This window comes from Mandrillus leucophaeus, unplaced genomic scaffold, assembly GCF_000951045.1.
Source record: "Mandrillus leucophaeus isolate KB7577 unplaced genomic scaffold, Mleu.le_1.0 Scaffold411, whole genome shotgun sequence".
Lineage (NCBI taxonomy): Eukaryota > Metazoa > Chordata > Mammalia > Primates > Cercopithecidae > Mandrillus > Mandrillus leucophaeus.
The window spans coordinates 1,203,112-1,230,297 of NW_012104377.1; the positions used below are offsets into that span (position 1 = coordinate 1,203,112).

General features: G+C 37.5%; 1 protein-coding gene across 4 annotated transcripts in view; it reads right to left on the minus strand.

Moving 5' to 3' along the window:
- PARD3B (par-3 family cell polarity regulator beta) overlaps window positions 1-27,186 on the minus strand; it is a 1,095,780-nt gene that overhangs the window by 661,722 nt on the left and 406,872 nt on the right. For all 4 annotated transcript variants that reach the window (XM_011992473.1, XM_011992474.1, XM_011992475.1 and 1 more), the window contains exon 3: window positions 8,181-8,352. In XM_011992473.1, the coding sequence (XP_011847863.1) occupies window positions 8,181-8,352 (172 nt within the window). The remainder of the gene's footprint in view (window positions 1-8,180; window positions 8,353-27,186) is intronic.

The window sequence follows — 27,186 nt, forward strand, 5'->3', positions numbered from 1 at the left end:
AAAAAAAAAAATCTCAAAGACTAAACGTTACATTTACATTGTCAGTGCAAAATGGGCTTTACCATATATTAAATTGTTAACAAGATTCCTGAATTGCAAAGTGCAAAAGAAAATCAGCATGATTACTATAAATAATTTATTTAGGTATGATTAAAAATTTGTGAGAAAATGTAATTTATTTTATGGTCCCAAAGATGAAAATGTATAAATAAAAAATCTAAGTCATATCTTCAACAAATTTTTAATACAGATAAGTAATTTAAAGGCATTTTGTAATAGACATGTTAAACCTTATTAGGCTGTGAAAAGCAGTACTTGTATTTACAGAACAGAGGGCAATTCTGTGTGGCTGCGTTTCAGCTGCCTCAGAGTACCTGAAACAGAAGAGAGTGAGCTGGGGACTGGCTGCAAGGCAGGACGATGGAGGTTTTACTGGTGGGGGCATGGGGAAGAGGCCAGAGGTGCATGGCTTGGCTTTTTTCCTCCCCTTTATTAAAAGGACAAACTGCAAATCATTTTATCAGTGGTCGGGGGAACTACAAGAAGCTGAATATGATAGCAGTGCTGAAAATATTTTCACTACTTAGGGACTAGGCCTCTGCAAACATGGCTTCACTGGACTTACTATTAAAAGCAATCTGCAAAAGAGGCTTAAAAACCCAGGGGTCTAATACCAAGTGAACAGTAGGAAAGGTGACCTTTCATTCCGTTTGTTTATTAGAGGATCTGCAGACTCCGTCTCAGTGTGGGTCCGGCATTGGTAAGAGGCCAAAGGGGAGATGGTGAACTCTGTGTTTTTTTAGAGGTCACATAATCAACTTAGAAAATACAGCTGGAAAAAGAACAAAAATGAGAGCATGGTTGTATGTAGTATCTTACATTTTTGGTTAAAAGGTTACATGTAAATTCCTTTTAATAATTTTCTATTTTATTTGAGTACAACCAACTAAGGTACTAAACTTAGCCATCAGATATAGCACACAAAATTAAAGAGACAAAAGGGTAACTGAAGCAGGTGGAAAAAAAAGGAAATTGAAATAAGACTAAAATACAAAAGTTAACTGAATATAAAACAAAAAAAAATGAAAATACAAGTTCTGTCAGGATGGTGGTAATTTTTATTTTTCTGAAGTCTAACACTATATAATTTAATAAATAATATTTCATTTAAATGCATTTATAAAACTATAGCATGTCTTCAAGCAAACCTAATCATTTTAATTTTATAAAATGGTAGGAAGTGATCAACTATGAGGCCTATATATATTCATCTGCAAAAGGAGGTAATGCCAGGCATATTCAAAATTGTATATTTAAAATATTACTCATAGCTTTACTTAATACAAACAAAAATTACTCCTATATGGTAATTACCTTTTCATAGTTTTTAGGGGCTACTTGTCTTTAGGTGTTGACTTTATTCTTTAACTGGTACTACCGGCCCTTTTATAAAGTACTAAGCTAATTTTAAATATTCAACGAACAACCTGCCATTTTCCCACAGAGCTACTTTTTCACTACTCTGAAAACAACACCTAAAATAAAAATCAAAACAGCCAAGGCGTGGTGGTTTATGCTTTGGGAGGCTGAGGCAGGAGGACTGCTTGAGGCCAGGAGTTCATGATCAGCCTAAGCAACATAGCAAGACCCATTGCTACAAAAAAACAAAAAACAAACAAAAAAAAAATTAAAAAAAGAAAACAGTAGCAAAAGAAGAGTGGTGCTCAAAATGGGTTAGTAACACTGTAGCCTCCTTAGCCCTGATTTAGTTATAGTCACACCAGAAAGCAAGCACACACTTTGTTGACTATATGGCTATGACTGATTGATGATCCCCTAGCAAGGTTACCATAGCTAATTATAACATTATTCATTTAAGCCTTGATGGGAAAAAAATACCAGACTCCCAGGGAAGGAAAAAGAAAAGAAAGAAAAGCTATTCTGTAACTGCTAACTTTTGAATAATCAGCCTCAATAGGAAACAAATAGGATGAAACTCAATGACCAAATTGTAACTTATGGATTCATCTAAGCAATTTTAACTCTGGGTAATTTTAACTCTGGGTTTCACAGCCTACAGCAAAGAGCTTCCAACAACAAGGAACCCTCACATGCTTATATGCTTTGTAGTCAGAATTCAAAGGCTTCATCAGAAGCATAACCCGACCCTGAGCTTTAGTTCTGCTATGTGTGTGGTGTGAGTGTGTTTGTCTAGGATCAGATGCCAATACTTAAACTCACATTATGGGCACAGCAGCTACTTACACACGGCAGCCTAATTAAAGGAATAAACTTCCCCTTTCTTTATGTTTTCCTGAAGATCAGTGCCATAAAGGGATTTGGTTTGGTTAAAAATTGAGAAAAATGTTCCCATATGTTTCCTTTATGCAGTAAATTAGTCAGAATCAGATAGAAAGTGGTCACATTTTTCATCAGGAATCTATAGCTACACAGTATTCGCTGAACGCCACTGCAAATAAAGAGAACTCAGTGTTTTGAAAATAATGATATTATAACAAACACATAATCATAATTTCCATTTCGGTTTTGAAGAAGCACAAACACACATGGAAACAATAAAGCATCTGAGGCACCTTTGAGCTTTCAAGTCTCAAAAACAAGAATCACTTTCAAATAGAAAGTAGCTCATCTTCAAAGTTTAACATACAAGAGGAGAATAAAGCTAATACCACTTCAACGCCAAACTTTAATCAGATTACTTTATATCAAGGTAATCTAGATCACAAGCATGGTAACAGCCAAGTTTAAAGTACTTTTTATCCTGAAACACTACTTAAATTACATTACTAAAATAATTTCACGAAATAAATATTTTCCCATGAAACCTTGAACCCAAATCAGCAAATTTCAATCAAGAAGTACTGAGAAAAATTATCAAAAGATACAAAGTAAAAAACTACTAATTAATTGAGGCCCTAGGAGGGAAACTGGCCGAGGCATGGAGTTGGATCCAAATTCAGTTTGGTATTAACAAAACACTCATAGAACCATCATGGTCCACTGGAAAAAGGACAGCTTATTTTATAGATGAGGAAACTGGCCCAGGGACCGATGGTGGTGATACATCAGGGAGTGACCTGGATAGCCTTGGTTTTCAATTTTTACTTCGCTAGAATGTGTCCCAGATTTGTCCTGATTTATTTTTTGTTTGGAAAAATTTGGTTCTGATAGAGATAGGTTACATGACTTACCCTGATCACACAGCTAGATCGAATACTGCAGGGTCTCGAACTAGCTCCATATCACTGACTCTCAAGGGACAAAGACTGGGTTGGGCCAACCCTGGGCTATGGCCACAAAAAGCCTCTTAAGGAACAGTAGGTGGTTAGGTGCTAATCATGAAGGCAGCGCAGGGACTAGTCAGAGGAAGGGCCGGGAGACTCCTACCCTCCTAAACTTCAAAATAATTTTCCTCACTAATTTGTCTTTTTTACAGATGGCCCTATATGTACATATTTAAAAAATCAAAAAGTGTATTAAAATATCCACATTATTTTTAAAAAATCCCCATACCTACGGATCCCATTAGAACATTGGTTTTAGTGGAACTTTCCTACACACACAAACACACACACACACACACACACACGATGAGACGATAAGAAGACGGAAGCAAACTCATTTCTGAAACTTATAGGATTTAAAAGACATTTTCTCCACCTCCATTTTCTGGTATTTGTTCTCTCAGTAGCTTTTGATTTATAGCTATGCATAGTATCTACTTATTAATTTACACTCTACTCAATTCCAAAAAGATGTGAGGTGCTATCACATATAGTACCTAAAATATATGGATAATTGAAATCTATAATTAATTTTTAAAAAGTCATGTAACTGAACAAGGACTGTTCTAGAAGCTGAGAGATCTGGCTTCCAGTTCTAGTTCCTTATTCAACATCAGAGTACACATTGAATTTAAGCTTTTATTTGCTCATTTGTTAAATAATGTTGATTACCTCGACAATTGCTAATTATAAAATTCTGTGGAACTGTGTATTTCTAGGTCAGCATTTCACAAAACTTTTTCTGAGGCATGCATAGGTCTTTTGAGTGGAGGTGAGGTTTTGGGGTAGATAAGCATTGGGATTTTGTTTATTGGCTACTTTATAGACTTCTGCACCCTTTCTTCTATACTAGCATAACCAATCCTATTTCTCCAGAGATGGAGAATGAACAAATTTAAATAGCATCTGGAACTTAAGCGCTCAATAAGTGTTATTTATTAACTAGAATCAAGCATCCATTGAAACCCTAATACATGCTCAGAAGAACCGTGGGGTTTCACAGAGAAGTGGAAAATTCTTGAACTAGATGATTCTTAAGTCCAAATAGATCACGTAAATATGATTCTTTCCAATTTTGCCTGGTATTTTGGTTACCGCAGCTCATCATTTAAACGAACTCTCAGGCCAGCAATCTCTGTACTATATGGTAACATGCTTTGGCCGATTTCAGAGTCACAGAATCTTAAAGTGTGAAAGTGATTTGCTACTTAGGGCTGAGTCAGGGCTCAGTCATTCAGCATTACATTAGAAAATCCATTAGAAAATAAATGATAAGAAATAATTTAGATGAATGAGGTTGGAATTATGTGGTTGCCCACTTGATTTAAAACTCATCTTACAAATGAAAAATACATACCCCATTAGCTTATAGGGTATGAGATTATGAACCCCTTTATGTCAGTAGATGTCTGCTGTTCATCTTTGTAACCCTTGATTGTTAGATGAAGAATTAAGAAATAATACTTATTGTATGCTTACTGTACTGTTTTAAAGATTTGGACAAGGCTTCATGAACAAGGTCATATTTGAGCTTGAACTTAAAAGGTGCATATGAGTTCACTACATAAGAGACAAAGGAGTAAGCCAGGTAGAGAGAACGGTATCCGCAAAGGCACAGATATCTGAAGGTAGTAAATTTAGAATGGCGAGTGGTTCACAGTGGCTGCAGGTTAAGGTGACTGTGAAAGAGTGGCCAGCAATAAAGGTGGGCAGAGAGGAAGCAGCTACATCATGAAGGGCCTGGGAATATGAATATGCATGTGTAAGAATTACATCCCGGAAGATAAAGAAAGAATGGGAGAGGTCCACCTCTGTATGTATGTATTATATGGAGAAGGTGGTTGTTGGTTTTTAATAGAATATTGTTGATGGTTATCTTGTGTAGGAAAAAAATATAAAAATTATACTGAACATTGAGTATCTTTTGATATCAGATACCAGAAAAACATAAATTTTGGGTGCTCAACGTGATGTAACCACAAAAGTCTCTTGATTCCTAATATTTGTTGAATTGTGTCTGCTTAATTAAGCAAAGCAACATGAGCCAATGAAGATTAAATTTGCTATTTTCTTAAGAAAATGGCCTTCGGAGTGAGAAAACCAGTAAAAATTAAGCCCTATTTCTGTTGTACCAGGTTGGGTGAATGAGCTGTGAAAAGTACAACCAGTTCCAATGGCCTACAGGAGCTGACTGGGGAAGGGAGATGAAGGGTGAGAGTTCAATGGCTGGCCCGTCATAAGCACCCTGTTAGGAGGAACTGCTGGGGCACAGGTGGTGCAAAACTCCTCTCTCACTGCCCCTCCCATTCTTCACCTAAGCAGACTTTCAGGGTGGACCAGACAGCATGGCCAGGTCCCACTCCCAGCAGTGCCACGAATACCGCCTCTACTGCCAACCACATCTCTCCACCTAGAGGTGCATAGCCTATGGCCACATCCTGCCCTGGAGCCAACAAGGAGACAGAATGGGTGGAGACCAAAGCTGGCTGTGTTGCTTCCTTCTTTAACCTCTCTATCTGAAAAACCTGACAAATACATTTTTTCTTTGCTTTTTAAGTTCCAGAAATGCAAAGTACTCAAATTGCTAGAACCATGAAGGTGGGTAAGGGATGATTTTTTTACATCATTCATCCTTGCCCACATTTCTCCTGCTGATTCAGAGGAACCATCTGCATCAGCTTGCTAACGAGTTTGGATATGGTTCTCAGGGTGATGGGAAGCCAGTGAAGGTCGTTAAGCAGGGGAGTTATATTATATAATCAGATTTGTGATTTAGAAAGGCAGCTCTGGCAACAGCAGGGACTGGAGAAAGCAGACATTGTAAACAAAGAGGTCAGTCTGAGGCCTCTGCAATAGTCTAATTGATGGCAAAGCTCTGGCCTGCTGTGGTGGCTGTGGATGAGGAAGCTGAAGAGCTGACAGAGTGGGGGAGGTAGAAGGAAACGCTGGAACTGGAGGTGATGCCAAGGTTTCAGGCCAAATGGTTGGAAGGCCATGTTTCCCACCTAAAAGTGAGCTAGTCTCATCATTTAATCTGGTACTAAGTGAAATGAGATTGTAGACCAAGGAGTTTAGTATTTTCAGGATTTTGGCATATATTCTCAAAGTAAACCCCAAAACAGTTATATTAGTTGGCCGTTTTAGGAACTGCATATCAGAGGCAGCACAGCAAAATGGTTCCTCACACTGCAGCCAGCAAGAGTTCAAATTCTGGCTCTGACAACTAATAGCTTTGTGATTTCTGCTGAGTTACTAAACTTCTCTGTGCCTATTCCTCAACTCTGAAAAGATAAAAATAATAAAAGCTGACTAAGTATGATGAGGCTTAAATTAGTTATTATGAGTAAGGGATTTATTTGGTGTGTACTCATGTAATAAATATTGTTTTCTCTGACTTACCAAAAATCATTATGGAAGAAGTAAAACGTCCACTTTCAAAGAAGGGGAATCTCAGCTGATTTTTTTTTCTTGCATTCAATATTATGTTGTTCCAATATTACAACAAAAAAGCTGAAGAAAACAAACTTTTTTCCCTGAGAACACTCATAAGAGAGAGGTGAAAACAAATTCTCCAGCACAGAAGTACTCTGAGGTTCAGTCATTTGAAGACCACAGTGCTTGCTTATAAATAGAATATTAAAACAAGCAAGAGCAATTTTCTCCTTTCGTCTTCCCTTATTGCCTAATTTTCCTCTCATACCATTTGCATAATGGATAAAAAGGCATCCATTATGCAAATAAATGATGGGGCTGTAAGGTTGCTGAAGCCACAAGGCTGGCTTCAGATGAAGAGAAGCTGCCACAAAGCCCTCCAGCAGCCACGTGCCAGCAGACTGCTTCACTAGCTTGGTTCCAAAAGACAGAGGAAAACCCACGAAGACTCTAGGTCATTAACTTCCATTTGGTTTATTTTAAAAGGGCCACTACAGATACTTTTCTGAAAATCAGTACAAAATACGGATTGTTAGCATTAGAGTATGTACGTTTAACTTTACAGTATATATTTTAAATGGAAAAATGAGTACTATGTACAATTCTAACCATTTTAAGCATATGTTTTGCTTTAAAAGAAGAAGCAGCTGACCTTTGCAAAGTGGAATAAGCCTCTGTTCTTCTAGCTTGAGATTTCCCTATAACAGGTGCTCTAAGCAGTCTCCAAATGTTGCACAAACATTCCACAGGCATAAAAAGTTGTTTGAAATACCAAGATATTAGTGGATTTTCAAAAACTTCATGCTGTTAAATTGAGCTAAATTTATCTTTAGGAGGTATCACCAAAACAGACATGTTATTTCTCTTGGAGTTGTAAACTGATTGAAACTTTAGAATAATATTTACTTTCTCATTCTACAAATACAATGAAAAATAATTGTAAGCAAAATTACTGGATGAATTGTCTTGTCTGAATAAATAATCAGAAAAGAATTTCAAAACTAACTTCAAAACATTTCCCCCAGATTCTTAGATTATAGCCTAGGGAGAAAAAGATGGAGGCTAAGAAAATAAAGTGACCTTTATTTCTAGCATGGATTCTTTGACAAACTTTGGCTTTTCCCAAATGACTTTTTTTCAGGAACTTTTAAAAAAAGTTATACTCATATGATATAGGCACACTTCAACATTTAGCATCTGACTCCCCCGTGTTACTTTAAGGGCATACAATTCTGATTCACCTTCAGTTGAAGAAAAAGCTGCATCCACTTACCTAAGCAACAGTAGCTGCAAAGAGCTATGTACAAAAATAATTTAAAGAAAAGATAAACCACAATATAAAAATATTAACAGGATAAAAGTCACAAAGAAGAAACAACACCTAATCAATAAGATGATGAATCTTCCATCAGGTGAAAAGAATACCATAAACATTACACATACCTAGTTTTAGAGCAGAAGGGGTTACTTCAATCTCCCCACCAATTGGTTTAAATGCAGCCAGTTGGGAAGCCACTTCTGTCTCAAAAGCATCTGGGCTCTGCCGTTCTGCAGGGTTTCCACTGGGGCTCTCAATCTTGTGGAGTGGTTCTTGTTCTTCAAACACAGCAATCAGCTACAAACAAATCCAACAACACTAATTAGTTTGTAGGACATGCATACCACACGGACACTATCTAGCTGAATGAGATCTTTATTTGGTTTCAAAGAAAATCGCCTCATCAAACTTAAAACGTTAATGTTACTATACCACAACTCTTAATTTTTCAATAATATTATGTCTATAAGCACTATGGTCAAGAAATAATACTGGTTTATTCATCTGTTTATTTTGTCTATTACTGAAAAAGAGAACCAATTTTGGCTCACTCTCTTAAAGGAATGAAATGGCTGCTTCCCCTTCCCACTACCCCACCTTCCCTAATATGCCTAAAAGGACTTCATTGTCTCTTTATTAAAGAGTGCTTCCAAAAATGAAAGTTGAATATGCGTTGAATAGACTTAAATAGTATAGGGAGGGTATTCCAGTCTCAGAGACCTAAAACACATTGCAAGATCCCTAATTGTATCTGTCCCTGTAGATACACTCTACATACATATATACATACATACATTGTGTGTCTACTTATATACAATTTGTGCTAATCTTGTATAAATAGGTATCCCATTTTTGTACATGTCTTTAATTTTGTTCTTTTCCTTCATGATTGACTCTGTGTTGACTGGTTTAAGTCCAATGGAATGCTAAGTCCAATACAACTCAACATCATTACTTTTAATCTAATTATATGTCAATTTTATTTTACGTGAGAAGTATGCTTTTCACCGTTAATATAAAAACTCTTTAATTGTCCATTTCCAAGTCATTTTTTTTCATTGAAATAAGGACAAGATATCTTTAAAAATTCAAGTAATCACACAGACACTACTGTATAGGCAGTGAGGACAGCTCTGCTGAAACTGCACTTTTGGCCAACAGACAGCACCAACATTCAGAAACTTCATGGGTTTCTCATCAGCTGATGTAGGAAAGTCCAAATGTGAGTACACGAGGCAGCTCAAGGACGCTACTGTCATTCCAAAAAGTGCAATGTGTGTAAATGTAAAAACCGGTTGTACATCTTTAGATATTTTCTGTTCATTAAGTAAAACAAACCTACTTATGATTCAAGCATTTATTCAGGAAAGACACTCAAAGCCCCATTCATAGGGGAACACTGTTGGCGATAGTAATAATAACAGAAGTGCAGGGTTAACCAATCAAAACATCATAAATTTCAAGTTCGGTCTTTCAAAAGAAATGAATACAATTAGGGATATGCAAATTGGCCATTCAAAAATAATTTTCATAATTGACTACTCATTTCCAGTATGGAGACTTCTTTAATTGGAAAATCCAACAATCCTCTTGCCACAGAAAAGAAATGCTACTCCCAAGGCATTATTTTTAATTCTTGAAATTGAGCACATGCATTTTCTATTTGCAACTGGCAGCACTGATGAACTTATTTGAGATAAGACTTAAATAGATTAATAATGAAAGATTATTCTAGTATAAAAAGAATCAGTAGAACTATATCTTTCTCATCATCCAGCCAGAATGAGTTTAACACTTTAAGTCTTGAAAAGGAAAATGAAATCAGTTTTTTAATGTGGTGGATGTGTGATTTTCATCACTATTTCTGTTATATAATAACTTCAATTTTGTGTATTCATGAATTCTGACACATATTAGTAATGTTCATTTTAACATTTAACATACCTATCAACTAGGCAATGGCATATCATATTGGTACTATGAACAGCTTAGTGTAAGTTAAGAGTTTTATCTTACTCTTCTTTCATATGACATCCTTAACTCAGTATAACCCTCATGTACCTTAAATATTGGAAAAACAAGAAAAAATAGAACATCAACTAGAAGTATAATACAAAAACTTAAAAGTGATAACTCATAAAATAAATATTTCTTTCTTAAGATACTTTACTGTTTTCCACACATTTTATCCACACAAGTATACAGTGTATGCAGTAAGAATATTATACCTATTTATCAAATGGTAGAACAGAGTAGCTCTGAAATTTTGTTTCCCAAGGTCACTGACTAAATGGTAGCTAGTAGTGCAATCTAGTCTTTTTAATTTCCAATCCAGAGAAAGTATTTTCCTCTACTGTAGCTGTTTTCCAAAAAGAAAACTGTAAAAAGAGAGGCTACACTGAAGAAAGTCTGTAATTTGTCCATAAGGGTGTTATGCCCTAAAGAATGTGAACTCCACTTTTTGGAGACACAGGCAATACATCACTTTTCTTGAAGATTATAATAGCAAGACCTGATGCTCCCCAAATCTCATAAGCTCTTTGATTAAAATCAATTGCTGAGACTGTTTCCCAGTTAGCACCTAGTCATCCTGAATGGATGAAAAAGTCTCTACTCCTGGAAGAAGAGGACCAGCTGCTGATGTGTCACAGCTCTCATGGCTGCTTGCTGAACAGACTCTCTGCGTCCAGTGTTCATCTCAACATCTACAATATACACAGACTTACGCTTGTTTCAACACCGATAATTGGTTTGAATCATATGTTGCAGGTCCTTGTTAAATAGATGACTTCAGTCATCTGAACACCTACATTCCTGGGTAGCAGACTCCTCAGAAGACAGTGTTACAGAGACTCGTTAATTCACATAAACCACTCTTCTAGTCCCTCAACAGAAGGCATGCTGCTTTTTAAAGAATCCTGTGCATGAAAATGGCCTTCCCTCCTTGCCTTTAAACCCATTCAAAGTTATCTTTCCCACAGAGATGTGTTAAACATGAAAGAGGGAGTTCTATTTAAAAAGCTTTTGTGTTAAGGTTTCACTTAAACTTGTATGGCACGTGGGAGAACTTTCACTGACACGTCAGGGGTTGCGGTAACCTACACCCTACACAAAGTGCAAACCGGCAATGTTGGACTGGATGATTCCTCTGCTGCCTTCTCTCTCCTTCTGGTCTGCCCTCCAGTCTCCTTCTATGATGCCAGTGTCCTCGTGCCACCTACTGCAGTGCTGGCATTTCCAGGAGACCCCATAATCCAAAATGATCTTTCACACAATCTTTACTTCCCGTCAAAACTCCTGTTCCCTCAAGACCTCTGTCAGTATTTAAGCATCTAATCCCCAGATAGACACAGGAAGGTCAGTCTATGAATATGCTACAAGTTCTCCCACCAAACAAACCAATGACCTTCTCAGGATCCACTTACCACAGGTCCCATCCCATGTTTTGCCTCCCCTCTGAAGCAAAAATTTGAAAGCGCTGTCTACACAGCAGTTTCCAATATCTCTCCTGCCATTCTTTAATGAAGCCACTCTAGTCAGGCTCTCACCCCTCAACTCCACTGAAACTGTTCTTACCAAGATCAAAAACAGTCTCTAGATTCCTAAATCTAAAGGGGCTTCTCTGGCTTCACTTCAGGACACAGGTGATCACTGCCTTCTCAAAGTACCTTCTGCACTTGGATTCCAGGGTACCAGTCTCTTGGTTTACCCTTATTTCTCTGGGCCCTCCATCAAGTTTTCTTTTGTTTTTTCTTCTTCATCTTCTGGATTTGGTCTCCAAAAATGTTGAAGAGCATATGTCTAAATTTGTTTAGTGATATTATCTGTTTCACGGGTTAATATAACTCTATAGGCTGATAAATTCAAAATTTTAAGTGGTGCAACCCAGCCCTTCTGTAACTCCAGGCTCATTTCCTAATCTAACAAGTCAAAAATGGTAAAAGTGACCTTCCAAAGCTCTTTCCACAGTTCTTTACATCCCAATTAATGGTAATTCATCCTTCTAAGTTGCTCAGGTCAAACACCTTGCAGCAATCCTTCAACTCTCTCTCCCTCCCCCTCCCTCTGTCTCTCATACATACACTCTATTTGACCACTTCTCACGACCTCCACTGTCAACAATTTGGACCCAGCTACTACGTGTTTCTTAACAGCCTCCTGACTAGTCCCCTTGTTTCTACCCACTGCCTCTTCCCCCTGCGCGCAACACAGCAGCCAGACCGACCTTGCTAACATGAATTGGATCATGTGTCTCCTCTGAGGAGACTCCTGTAATACTTACCCACCTCACTTGAAGAAAAGTCTAAGTCTCTGCAATGGCCCATATGATCACTTGCTCTTATTTCTGACCATGTGTTCTACTGATCCCACCCCTTGTTTTCAGTACTCCATCCAGCTGCCCAGCTGCACTATTGTCTTTACATCCGCCTCAGGGTCCTTGCATTTTCTGTTCTCTCTGCCACAAACAGTCTTCCACCAGACACCTGCAAGGCTTGTTCCTCGATCTTTCAGATCTTTCATCAAATGCCAGGCTTTCTGTGGCTACACTAAATTGCAGCATCATCATTACTCCCTGTATTCCCCTCCTTTGTTTTACTTTATATCATGTGTATCATCCTGTCAGCACCACGGCTCTTCTTATTTTATCGCCGGTCTCCGCACCTCACTAGAATGTAAGCTCCATGAGAACCCTGAGTTTGTTGTTGATTGTGTATCCCCATTGGCTCGAAGAGTGAATACGCCATCATAGGTGCTCGATATATATTTGCTGAAAAAAATCAGTGAAATATGAGGGAAAACAGATACTAAAATCTAATAGAGCCACAAAAGATACCTAGATTTTTCATGTGTTTATAGAACATTCAATTTTTTTAATTAAATGAATGTGTATAAATGATCCATGTTTAATCTTAAGATGCTCGGGGTATCATCATCATCATTATTGTTGGTTTGGCTTTGGAAATTATGGCAGATAAATTCCTCCTTTTTAATTCAACACTGGGGGAAATTGCTTCTGCCCCATCATACTCCAAAAATGGAGATTATCTATCTTCTCTTTCCTTTTCAGGCTCACTTTCAAAAGGGGGAGTCAGCCCATTTGGTCACTGGATGAAGCAGGATGCAGGCTGAATGGAGAGGTGGTGGGGTTCACAATCTGTCCCAGGCACTCCCTCACCCAGCTATCTGCCAATACACCACTTTATCTATTGTGAAGCTTTTTAAAAGTGTCCTTTAAAGTAGCTTAAGGACAAATGTGCATAAAAGTCCAGAGCAAGTGGAGACACAGCCTGAAGAGGTATGTCATAAGCTCAACACTGAAGTGCCCAGCTTTATTTTCAAAGTCATGAAAATTTCACATTTTAGACCCTACCAGCTTTCTGTACTTCTTTTCAATATGAAAAGATTGTATGATTAAGGCATCAAGAAAGTGAGATGTTTATCTCATGATTTGGGTACCCCTGTTTGAGAGAAAGAGGTGTAGTGTATTTCTCAGGAACACATCTACCTTCTAAACAGGATTTAGGAAAACACATGGAAAGAAATAAATTAACACGGTATGTGTGAATTACTTTCAATAACTAGATATTAATTGCCAAGGCTAACTGGTGTTCCCAATTCAAAGATTAGGCACTAGCTTCGTTAAGTGTATGCATTTACCCCTGCGTTACCCACGGGTGATCTGAAAGGAACATCTGAAACTAGGATTCTCCTAGAAAAAAAGGGATATCCATAAACCTTATTTTAGAAAATCATTCCATATTTTTCTCATTCCTTTACCTTATAAAGGTAAAAAGAATAGAGAAGTCAACAAAAACAACAAAGAAACACTTTCACACTGTTGGTGGGAATGTAAATTAGTTCAGCCATTGTGGAAGACAGTGTGGCAATTCCTCAAGGATCTAGAACCAGAAATACCATCTGACCCAGCAATGCCATTACTGGGTATATACCCACAGGAATATAAATCATTCTTCTATAAAGACACTTGCACACACATGTTTAACGCAGCACTATTTACAATAGTAAAGACTTGGAACCAACCCAAATGCCCATCAATGATAGACTGGATAAAGAAAATGTGGCACATATACACCATGGAATACTATGCAGCCATAAAAGAGAATGAGTTCATATCCTTTGCAGGAACATGGATGAAGCTGGAAACCATCATCCTCAGCAAACTAACATAGAAACAGAAAACCAAACACCGCATGTTCTCACTCGTAAGTGGGAGCTGAACAATGAGAACACATGGACACAAGGAGGGGGAACATCATACACCGGGGCCTGTTGGGGGGTGGGGAGAAAGGGGAGGGAGGGCATCAGGACAAATACCGAATGCACGTGGAGCTAAAAGCCTAGATGATGGGTTGGTGGGTGCAGCAAACCACCATGGCACATGTATACCTATGTAACAAACCTGCATGTTCTGCACATGTATCCCAGAACTTAAAGTAAAATAAAATAAAATAAAATAATTTAAAAAGAACTTTGGATAATTTACAACATCCATGACCCTGAATAACAGATCTGATCAAAAGAGCCATGTCCTCTGCAATTTCACTCCATCAGTATCCCTTCCAGGAATCAGATCTGTTTCTATTCTAAAACACTAAGGTTATTATGATCAATATCACTAGTAAAGATATGTGTGAACATGTGAGTATTTTAGGGAGTGAGAAGGAATGGGGTAGAATACTAACTTCCTTGATATATCCCTAACATGCCCAAATGCTGAGCATAGAGGCTGGCACACAAGGTTAAATTGAATTTCTTTTCCTACCATAGCTATCATTCTCTGGCTTCCAGACTGAGTCCCACTTGACTTGTTTATCTCTATTCTGCTTTTACTTTGTTGTTTCTCTTTAATCTCTTCATCACAGGACTGACAGAGGAACACAAAAAGTACCAAGATCAAACACAACCAATAGGTAATTTCTGCTTTTCTTTTATTCTTGTTCTTCATCATACAAGAACACACAACCCTTAGACAATACAGTACTGTACCACTCTTCTGCCTAGCAGTACACGGTTTGTGCTGTCTGGTCTTTGCCGACCATAACTTGAAGCAATATACCAATGCCTTCAGCTTCTATGCCGACAAGTAAATATTTTAACAATAAATGCCATGAAGAACATTTATTGCAGAGTCTCTCAATATTCATGGTGTGGTTTATTCTGTTGCCAACCTGTAGCATTCTGTCATTTTTATAGCCTGAATTTTTATAATCTGATGCTATTATCTTTCGCCTATGTAGAAAATAAAAAAGAATCATCCAAATGCTACAGAGTACAATAAACTGTATTTATAATGGCATTTTTATTAGTGATTACACTGAGAAATATGTGGCTCTATTTTAATTACATGTCAAGTGAACTAATGTAGTACTAAGAAAGGCTTATTTGCCACATTGAGAGTTCTTTGGGTTAAATTGTTGAACTAAACAATGTATTGATATTTTTTACTGTTTCCTAAGTATTCCGTGTTACCAACTATCAAGTTAAATTAAAAGACAGAAAAAAAAAAAAAACCCAGTATCCTATAAAATTGGAATCATTTGTCTCAAATCTTAATAAACACAATTAAATCTAAGTAAGACTGTGAAATTACAACAATTTCACAAGTAGAGAAAAACACATTATCACCTTTGGGAAGGGAATGAAACTGCAGAATTTCATTTAAATGTATGCATCTGCTTGTAACTAAATAACAATAGGCTATGTGAGCTGATTTTTATGCCACTTTAAACAAAGGTTTCAAAGTATGGTCTCTTCCTTCATAGGATTTTGACAGCTAGCTAAAAGCATTTAATCCAGATTGTAAAAATTAGCAGGCCCACATTAGCATCTTCATCGATGCAAGCATCAGCTCTAGCATCATCAAAGCAGGAACATAACAGCTCTGATTCTCAGAAAGTTCAACTGACAGTCAGTAAATGAGATAAACCTATTTTCATTTCCTCCCCAAACTGAAAATCCGTAACAGGAACCTTTATAAACTTTACAGCTTTAAGCATTATTCTGAAGAAAATAACATGATTTATTCAACTGTACTGAAAACCCCATTTATCCTGATCACTTTTTAAAGACGCATCTGCTTGAATTGTCTCATAATAACAAAAATATGCCCTATTAAATAACCACCCATATTTCAGTCAAATATACATTTACTTCTTTTAAATTATGTAGTATGTTCCTAAAGAAGGCAGATACACATTAAACCCACCTTATATTGAATCACATTTTCTTCTCTGACTTGAATTAAAATTTCAAAGATGATATGTTATCCCTTGACAAGTTGAAGAAAATTTTGAATTTGTGTCTGCTGTATTATTTACTTTCTTTAGGGATAATCACTCACTATTCATTAAACAACATTCACAGCTCACATCTAATATACAAAGGGGAGGCCTGAGGAGCCCTTGTCTCTGTGCCCTTCACCATCTCTAGCAGTGGTAGGGCAAAGGGTGTCGTGGAGGTCAAGTGGCACCCATAAAGCCCTTCTCCTAGAGATATCTAGAGATTAACTATGGAAAAAGCAAGTCAGAACAAAGCAGGGAGAAGTTTCAAGCATCACAGAATAACATGAACGTCAGAAAGTTGAAAAACTCAATATACCTGCCTTGTCAATAACATTCTTGCTTCCCATGAATCGCACATAATTAAAAAAAAACAAAAACAAAACAGACACATGCAAAGGTGGAAGATAAAATACTTGTTAAACTGTCTGGAAAATTCTCAAAGATGATCCCAATTTACTAGGTGGCCTCACTAGCCATTTCCCCAATGTATCACTAGCTACATAGACTAATTCTTTCCAATCTCAAGGGCTTTGAAAATCTTAGGAGGAAATGAAGACGCAAGACAAGCTGGGATATTTAAAATGCATGGACACACATATACACTAACACACACACACACACACACACACACAAGTAGTTTTTCTTCAAGTTAATCTTAACTAAATTATATACATCTTACCTGCATTTTTTAAAGAATATTCTATTTGAAGCAAGTATATCCAACACTAGAAGACATAAAATAGTATATGGAAAATATTTCTAAATTATAAAGCACTACATACATTTACAATATTGTAACATCCATATTCAATATTATTTAACTAGCTCCATTTCATTTTCCCTCCTTCCCTACAACTTCTACTCTCTAACCAAACCAAAGGTAGAATCGTCTCAGAAACATACTCTTTGGCAATCTCTCAGCCAAAGCATAAAGCTGCCACCGCTATCCATAGGTATGTCAAGAAATCCTTGAAGGCAATAACTTATTGGAACCTAAGGCTGGTTTATTTCTGCCAAGATCATTCTCCAACAATTAAATAAGCCCAAGGAGCATGGCAAGGGCCTGGGTGTGCTTCTGACTTCCAATCTGGCCCCCTGACATTTAACCATAACACTATTGCCAAAGTGGTCTTTTCAGCATACAGATCTGGGTGTGGTCTTGGCCCAGCTTCAAGTTCTTCATCATACATTGTCAAGACTTTCGAAATAAAGTTTAAGTCTGCCATAATTATCTGCACCAGGCTCTCCAGTATCCCACAGTGCTACATCCATGACTGTATCATCACCTGTCACATAGCAGGAGGGTCTTTGGTATACTTGTCCCTACCTATATGTCAACAGTAAGCTACTTGAAACTATGGGTCACATCATTAAAAATATTTATCAAATACTTATATAGCCCTTACTATGTGCTAGGCACTATATTAAGTGCTGAAATGTATTATTTTGTTTCATACTCATAAGAAATCCTACGATAAATCCACTGTTATTCCCATTTTACAGATGAAAAAACTGAAGTACAACTGACTTTATATTCCAAGCTCCAAGTACGTTACTTGGCACGTGGGAAAAAATTCCTTAGGTAAATGAATGATCTACATTTTCTGCTATATCCAAACAGGAGAACAAAGCCTCTGTCATATGGATATCTTCACTTTGGTGTGAACACCATCTCCCTAACTCCTGATTTTTCCATCTTGTTAGGGATAAAGGTCATCTTCATGCCACATACATTCCTATGCACAGCAAAATAGCTTCTGTCCATCTGTGAGGTTCAATGTAAAATTGCATTTAACAATTGCCACATCTAAAATCTACTTAGTAATATTATGATTCCAACTTTGTCTCCTGGTGGACTACATATACGTATTTGATTTTCTTCCAGACGAATTATTTTGAAATTGTAAAACAAATTTGTGCATTAACATACCTAGTTTTGAAACAAACACAACTGTACAGTGCTCTCCACGATGGCTGACTGTTAGAAGAACGCTGCTTATTTGTACTAATGACTGCAATCCAGGGTGTATTGCTTAATTTTGTGGATTAATGAGTAAGCAATCAAATGTGATTTTAAGTCATGAATATAACAAACATACTATTCATTTATTTTGACAAGTATTTTAATTTATGAGACTTGGCTACAAATAGAGCAGACTATTTTGTAAAAGAACTTTTCTGCTTTTAAGACAACTCAACAGCCCTCAGATAATAAACCTCTGCAGAGAATGGTGACAAAGCCACCACCTTCTAAAGACAGATCAAGAACTGACAGGTTGATAGAAAAAAACAGTATTTTACTATATCATTAAACATTTCAAAGAGATAGATTTTGCATATACTTGAGCTGTATGAGTATCTTTAGGGTTTGCAAACCACACTGAATGTTCTGACTAAACTAGGTCAGTGCTGGTCAGAGTAGATGCAGTGGGCATAATTGTCCCCTGGCCTGCCACCTTGATAGCCTATTACACAAGTTTTGGCAGCTTCATATGTCCTGGGGTGGCCTCATATTCCAGGCCAGAGATCCCCCAAGGCCAGGTAAGGTAGCGAGTGGACTGCAAATATGGAGAAGGTCACAACCCCCTGAAAATTAGCTGGTGATTAATTGGTACTACATTTCACCAGACTGGTTAGGGAACTGACTCTTTAGCATGAACACATTTAGCAAATTGGCCTACGCTCCCGCTGATTGACCTCATGACAGGTCCAATGATGTTCTACCTTCTCCAGCATTTCATGACAGCTGAGCAACTGGTGGAGACTACAGAAAGGTCAGCATACAGCCTGATTGAAGGATGAGGAAGCACTTCTCTTAAATATTCCATTTAGACTCCCCTGTCATGGATGACAAGGCTTCAAAGCCGATATTTAAAAAAATTAACACTGCAACTGCAGGTAGGTTTAGCTGCTGAACTCCTTCTGTCTGAGTGGAAGTGCTAACCTTTTCCTTTAGCTTTTAATTGCTCTATATCTCCTTAACTAGTGATAATATGGCCAACCCTGATGGGATAGGTGTTGACTTTGGGAGCATCTAAATGTCAAGATTTATAATTATGATTGTGGGTATATTAAACCAACACAGAATGATGCCTCACTAATTGGGGTCTGAAGACAAGAAAGCTGGGGTCCTTGCTCCTTCCTCACTGTTATAAGTGGTGTGGTACCTCTTTTCTAGAAATAGTTGACATTCTGGGTCTTGTCTCTAATTGTAGACAGTCTTTGTGAGTTAGTTTTAAATTTATAAATTTAGCACAAAAGGCCTTCTAAAAGCACCTAAAATATAAGCACATAAAACTATGACTTGTTCATAAATCAAAAATTGAAATACATTGAGCATACTTATGGCAAATAATGGAACACAAGTTTTGAAATTAGGACTGGACCCAAAAATCCAGGTTGCTGTGACCATTGGCAATACTGGGTCTCCAAAGTCAGTCTTCAACCTAATACTCCCAGACCTAACGGCCACTTTTGTACTTTACTACTTTTGGTGTTTATGGTTTCCAAGCAAAAAGAAAACTGTAGGGGCAAGATGTGAGTATTATAAACTCCCCCAGATCCCTCCAGCAAATTGTGTCTGTAGTGTGTCTGTGTGTTAGAGAGAGGAAAAAATAAACAAAACTTCAAAAGGATTAAACTTTGGTGCTTTCCCTCCAGTCTTCTCTCTCTCTCTCTCTCTCTCTCTGTATGTTAACAAATATATGTCAATTCACAATGCCTAACACACAATTTTGTTTCTGATATTTTCAGTTACTAATTTTCTTAAGAGCAACTTTCTCTAATTGTAATCCGTAAAGACAAATAAAGAAAATTCATATGGTTGAATAATATTTCATAGCATATTCAGCCATCTGGTAAATGGTGTAGCATTCTCCCGTTCCACACATACGAAAGTATAGGCTGTCTTTGCATAGTCCCAATACTGTTATTTCTAATCATTACTAATTTTACATATAAAATTATATCCTGTTTAAACTTCAGTTATTACTAGTGATATTGACACATTCTCTCTCTCTCTCTCTCTCTCTCTCTCTCTCTCTCTCTGTCTCCAAAACTTTTGTTTTTTTTCAGACTGAGTCTCACACTGTCGCCCAGGCTAGAGTACAGTGGCCGGCTCACTGCAAGCTCCACCTCCTGGGTTCATGCCATTCTCCTGCCTCAGCCTCTCAAGTAGCTGGGACTACAGGCGCCCGCCACCACGCCCGGGCTAATTTTTTGTAGTTCTAGTAGAGACAGGGTTTCACCGTGTTAACCAGGATGGTCTCGATCTCCTGACCTCGTGATCCACCCGCGTCGGCCTCCCAAAGTGCTGGGATTACAGGCGTGAGCCACCGTGCCCGGCCATGATATTGACAATATTTTTATGAGCTATTTTTACTTCTCCAGTAAAGTGTCTGTTCATACTCTGCCCTTCTTTTTCACTTTGTTTTCAGTGTTTCTTATTAACATGTGTAAGTACTTTTTATTTTAAATATATTGAAGTTGTCTTATTCTTGCAAATTTATTTTTTGCCAGTTTACCTTTCAATTTTGTTTACGATGTAAAATTTTTCATTACATGGTATTCCATTCACTTAAAATCCCTATTAAATCTTCAAAGCTCCCTTGTAAATAGGCACTCACCTGGAACCAGTAATATTTTATGATGGGTAAGTAGTAAAACAATGTTGGTTTCATTTAATTTACTACTTTGATAGTCCCTTAAGAGAGAGCAGGTGGGAAGTGTTTTGATTGATGGGCCTTTGGTTTTTAAATCACACATTCATATCCTAAACAAATACAGATAGATAAAAGCTATTACAATAAAAACATGCACAAATAAAATTTTAACATTTCTATGACTGCATAATCCAAGTGTCTATCATTATTTCCTGCAAATTCTTTATGTTGAAATTTCATATCATTTGTCCATTACTAACACGGGGTAAATCTACTCACAAAACTCATTTTAAAAACTTTTATGTGCTTAAAGACTCTAAGCTTCTATTAGTTACTTTTCTTGTTCCCCAGAAAAAATAACATTTTATGTATGTTAGCCTTTCTTCTACAATCCCCCACTATCCGGTCATCAATCATCGTTGCTGCTTTCCTGTAAACTACCTCCTTGTTCTTCAAATTGCCAAGGATTAAAAACTCTAGAAAGGATCTGACCAGTGACAGTGATGGGTTTAAAATTAAAAAAGCATGTGTCTGTGAGCATGTGTCCTTGACTCTCACCGAAGTCCTCTTTTCATTGTTTCTTGAACAGCATATTTGCCAGGATTCAGCTGGTTTATCACCCTAATGACTGCTTGCTTTGTAACCACAATTTTCTATCCTACCAAAATGGTTTTGGTTCTATTATCATCCAGTTGGCTCTGACAATCCCACCCTCATGTAAATTTCAAACTTAATATTTATTTCATCTACATATAGGTAATATACGAAACACTTCTCAAAAAATTAGGAAACATGGGTTCTCTCAGAGAGTTCATCTATTAAATAAGTAATGGTCCAATTATAAATACACAAAGTGAACTTAAAAATAGGGACGCAGAACAATATTTAAATGACTATACAAACAGGCTAAAGAAGTGGTGTTTCAAGAGTCAGGAGAATGGTGTCAGAGGTGTATTTGCTGGCAGGACGATTTTAGGTACTGTCCAGTTGCAGGAATCCACTGGATTAAGGAACAAACCTGAAGTCCCAGTAACAGAGATCTACTTACTATGAAACAGCTGACAGACACATGAAAAATCGTGACATGGTATCATCAAATTCATGAATCTAGGACCGAGTACACAACTTCTGGGGCCCAGTGTATAATGAAAATGTGTAGACCTTGTTCTAAAAATGTTAAGAACTTCAAGATGATGACATTAAAGGATTAAACCAAGCATGGGCTTCTCATAAGCATGGAACCCTGAGGTCATGTGCATAGAAAGTTGGCCCTGCTTGAATTATATGACTCTCCATGCTTATTTTGGTTTCATATTTCCCAAGCAATCTCTGTGATTTGACTTCTTCCTTCAATTGCCCAGCAAGGAGAAGATACGTTGGCTAGAAATTATAAAATATCTAGTCCCCTTAGTAGGTTTTATACACCTTATAGTCCCAGTGAACCTTGCTAGTTGAAATCAGAATGCTTGAATCAAAAAATTCCAGAGCAGTGAGAAGACAGAGTTCTATGCTTGGACCCCAGATGTGGTTTCACAAACAAACAAACAAAAAGGTTTCAGTATTTAGTGCCTAGGAGATCTCTTCTGCAATCTCCCAAATCTTTGAGGAGTCTCCCATTTGAACATCTGGTTCATATTTCTTCACTGAAAATACAGTACTAGCTTAGAAGACAGTTTAAGTCAAAGGTAAATGAAGAGATGTCTTGTTTCACTTAAATACAAAATAACTGAAGAACAGGTTATTTTCCATTGATTTCCAGGAAAACATCTCAGTTTCTTTCCAAGGTCTCCCAAGGCCCCCATAAATGGCCTGGAACTGAATGCAGCCTCCTCTCCCTGCATGCACTCAGCTGTGTTCTTCAACACTGGCCTCCTCCCACCCCACATGCCCTTGCGTCTACTGGTACTCTTCCTTAGAATCCTTCATGGTTGGGAACCCAGACTCTGCAGTCACACTGACTCAGTTCAAATCTGGGCTCACACCACTTTCTAAACGTAGGGAAGTTATTTAGCTTCTCTGAGCTTCAATGTCTTCATCTATACAATAAGGAAAAGTATAGCAGTTAACATTTATTGAATGTTTACCATATTCAAAGCAGATAGTATCAGACTGTATTATCTCACCTATTTCTCCTACTAGTGCCTGGAGGAAGTTCCTATCAATATATTCAAAATGGGGGGGGGGGGCAGGTTACGTTTACATGACCAGTAAATGATAAAACCAGGACTAGAAGCCATCAGTCAAACATCAGCACCTTCGCATTATTCTGTGCCTATCTCTCAAGTTGTCGTATGAGATATGACTTTGTATAGTGCTTGGACACAAAGGAATTGCTCCTTTAATGCTAGCTATTATTGTAATCATCACTATCATTATTGATCAAAAGTCTTATTCATCCTTTAAGACCCAACTTAATGTGTATCTTGGAAAGTATCTTGTATCTAGAGAGTGCTTAATAAGTGGGCATCTAATGAATAAATTTATCATACTATGTTCTAATTAGAAATAATCAAAGTCACCTTTAAGAGACCAAGCAACTCCCAGCCCAGGCCAATAGGTGACTGAATATTTGACTAATAAGATAGACTTGATTTATAAAACTTAAATAAACTAACATCTCAAAAATTTTCCAGCAGAATGTGTATACATTTTCAACAAATTCATAAAATGTATTTTTAAATAAAAAATGCTATTAGGAGGCATATCACCATGTCAGATGATAACTATCACACAAAAAATTAAAAGGAAAACAAAGGCTGAGCACTGTGGCTTATGCCTGCAATCCCAGAAGTTCAGGAGGCTGAGGTGGGAGGTCTACTTGAGCCCAGGAGTTTGAGACTAGCCTGGGCAACATGGCAAGACCCCATCTCTACAGGAAATTTTAAAAAACTAGCCAGGTGTGGTGGTGTGTTCCTGTGGTCCCAGCTACTTGGGAGGCTGAGGCAAGAGGATCACTTGAGCCCAGGAGGTCAAGGCTGCAGTGAGCTGTGTTTGTGCCACTGGACTCCAGCCTGGATGACAGAGAGAGACCCTGTCTCAAAAAAAAAAAAAAAAAAAAAAGGAAAGAAAGAAAGAGAAAAAGAAAGAAAGACAAATATACTGGTTTAATTGCAAGGAGTAGAAAAACAAAAAGACACCAGTTAGAGCATAATATCCATCCCACATTTTGTACCTAGAGTTTCTACCCGTGGGATATTGATACTGGGGTTAAGAGAAATAAGTCCCATTTCCATGGAAACACAGAATAGTCTGCCATGGAAATATATCTCTAAATGTAATCTGTTTTCAATAGTTTTATCTCATAATAACATCTCTGGAGTATGGGGAAGTACAGACGCTACCATGCTGTGGTATCCTTTCATGCAAGTTTCATGACTGGAAATGCTACACAGCATTTTCTCAGAAAGTACTCTAGAAAACCAGTACACTTCATCAACTTTAGTTCAGAAGGTCTCTATTCCTATAATTTACTTTGTTTTTACAGGGAAAAAAAGACTTGGGAAGGTTCCTGTAAGACGTGGAAAAACATCATTATCTGTCAAGGATAAACATGTTTTCTTCCCCAAACCCTTGAAGTCAGTGAAAATGGTTTCATATAGTGAATCACCAAAAGAAAAAGCCCTATTTTTATTGGACTAAGACAAATAATTTCTATGAATCAAGAGGGAAAATGGAAAGTGAGTGCGGACAACCAGTGGTGAACATCTGATATTGCACTTAGAAAACCCTGTAAGATAAACACCGGGGAACTGGAGAAGAGTCTGGTGGAACAATAGGTTCCTTTTTTTGTTTTAATGCTCATGTTCGGTCTCTGTGTGCTGGAGAAAAATTGTTTTAAATGTGTTCAGAACTGGAACCTTTTTGGCAAAGGTGAACCCATTTATCTAGTCAAATCTAAACGGAAGTCTCAAGTAAGTGCTCCATGTAACATGCAAATTATTCTCAACTGATGTAGCTAAACTTGACAAATGTACGTCCAAAATCACACAGCTTCAATGTCTTGCTTCTAGCTTAACGGGAGAAAACATCATTTATTTGTAGCTGCCAAATACTATATTCTCACTAATTTAATAAGCAGCCACCATTTTCTCTGCCTTTGAAAATTTATGTTGGTCTTTGGACAGGTCTGGCTGCCTTTTTAAATCTAGTGGTCTGTGACCATGGAAGGTTTTAGCCAAAGGGAAAATGACTCCATAAATCCTCAGAGGCTGTCTCACATTAATTTATAGTTTGAAGGCTCCAAGACCATATGAAAAGCCTTTAAACAAGAAAAATCAACACATACCAACACATATGTATTGGAAGTCATCCTACCTTACAACAGGAAGTATTCCTGAGTTTTTAGAAAGCAAAGCATGTGCAAACATAGTAAGATACAGACTTGGTAACACCTGTAGAGACCTGCGACTTAATTATTAAAAAATCTGGTCACATTACATCATGAAGCACATTAGTGCACAAAGTAGTTTTTGGTGCAAAATTATGACATTTCTGCTCTTGAATTTTGCAAACAATAGACCTATTCATCATGTCATTACTGGAAAGCAAATTAAGTTGCTTTAGAGGATGACATGTCACTTTCCTTTAGAACTCATGGTAGATCTCTTTAAATCAACAAAGGTGTTATTTCATAACCTCTTAAACTTATCTTGCATGTAAAATGCATGGAAAGAATCTTCAGACTATAGATAAGCCATCTATTTAAATAAAATAACTAAGGCCTGGAAAAATTCAATGAATTTCTAGAGACAGGTGGCTAGTTAATAAGAAAACAAGGAAAATACTTTAGCCAAAGGGTAAGAAGGGGAGGGGAGGGGAGGAAAATACTTTAGCCAAAGGCTAAGAAGGGGAGGGGAGGGGAGGGGAGGGAAGGGGAGGGGAGGGAAGGGGATACCTTGAAGACAGGTCTAGAGTTGTCCTAGGTACTGCAGTTCCCACTAGTCTGGCTTGGTATACACCCAACATACTTTACTTATTTACTTTCTTAGCTCCTAAAATTATTTAATATGAGACTCCTGGACTCCTGCCCTATGTTTAACTAGAGTATGTAGAGTTCTTTCCACTCTATAGTTACTCCATGAATAAAATGTCATTGACAAAATGAGACGAGGCTCTGAAATTCTCAAAAAGACTGTAAATTCATTATCATTTGTAAAATAAGTGATACTCTCTATAGACATAATTCCCTTAAGCCAACTGTTTGGCATCACTAGCAAAACACATATGCAGAGCACAGCCTCTGTCATGGTTAATGTTATGTGGTAATTTGAGCCACAGGGTGCCCAGATATTCAGTTAAATCTTATTTCTGGGTGTGCTAGGAGGGTGTTTCTGGAGGAGATTAACATTTGAGTCAGTATCTGAGTAAAGTAGACTGCCCTTCCCAAAATGGGTGGGCCTCATCCAACCCACTGAAGGCCTGACTAGAAATAAAAAGACTGAGTAAGAAAGAATCTGTCTTTGCTGCCTGACTGCATGAGCTGAACATTTTGGTGTTCTGTTTTTGTTTTTGTTTTTCCAGCCTTCAGATAGGGACTGGAACATGAGCTCTTCTTGGGTCTTCAGGTTGCTGGCTTCTGGACTGTACTTTATACTGTCAGATCTCCTGGTACTCAGGCTATCTGACCAGGACTGGAATCATATGTCAGCTCTTCTAGGTCTCTAACTTCCTGGCTGCAGATCTTAGGTCTTCTCCATTTCCCTAATCATGTGAGCCAATTCCTTATTATTTATCTATCTACACATGCACAAGCCTAGTGGTTCAGTTTCTCTACAGGACCCTGACAGTACATCCTCTTTAACCAGAGGTCAAGCAACTGGCAAAATCCAAGCATTAAAACAAGGTCTAAGACCTAGAAGCAAAATAAATCCCCTCAGTGTTCCCTACAATTACATAGAACTTGTAAGATGGTCAATCATGGAATCTCCACACTAGAGTTGATTAATAGAAAAAATGGAAAGAAAGGTAAGACTTCATAGATTTAAAACAGAAAAAGCGGAGCTAAAAGGAAACAGAGAAAAATTAAAAGCAGATACAGAACTATGTATCCCAGCCTTGACTGTGCCTCAATGAGTGAGGAAGGATTAAAATGTGTTTAGTAGCCCTGGATGAGAAACTAGATGAAGTACTTCGATTCCTACAGCCAAGAGACACATCTTTAGTGCCTG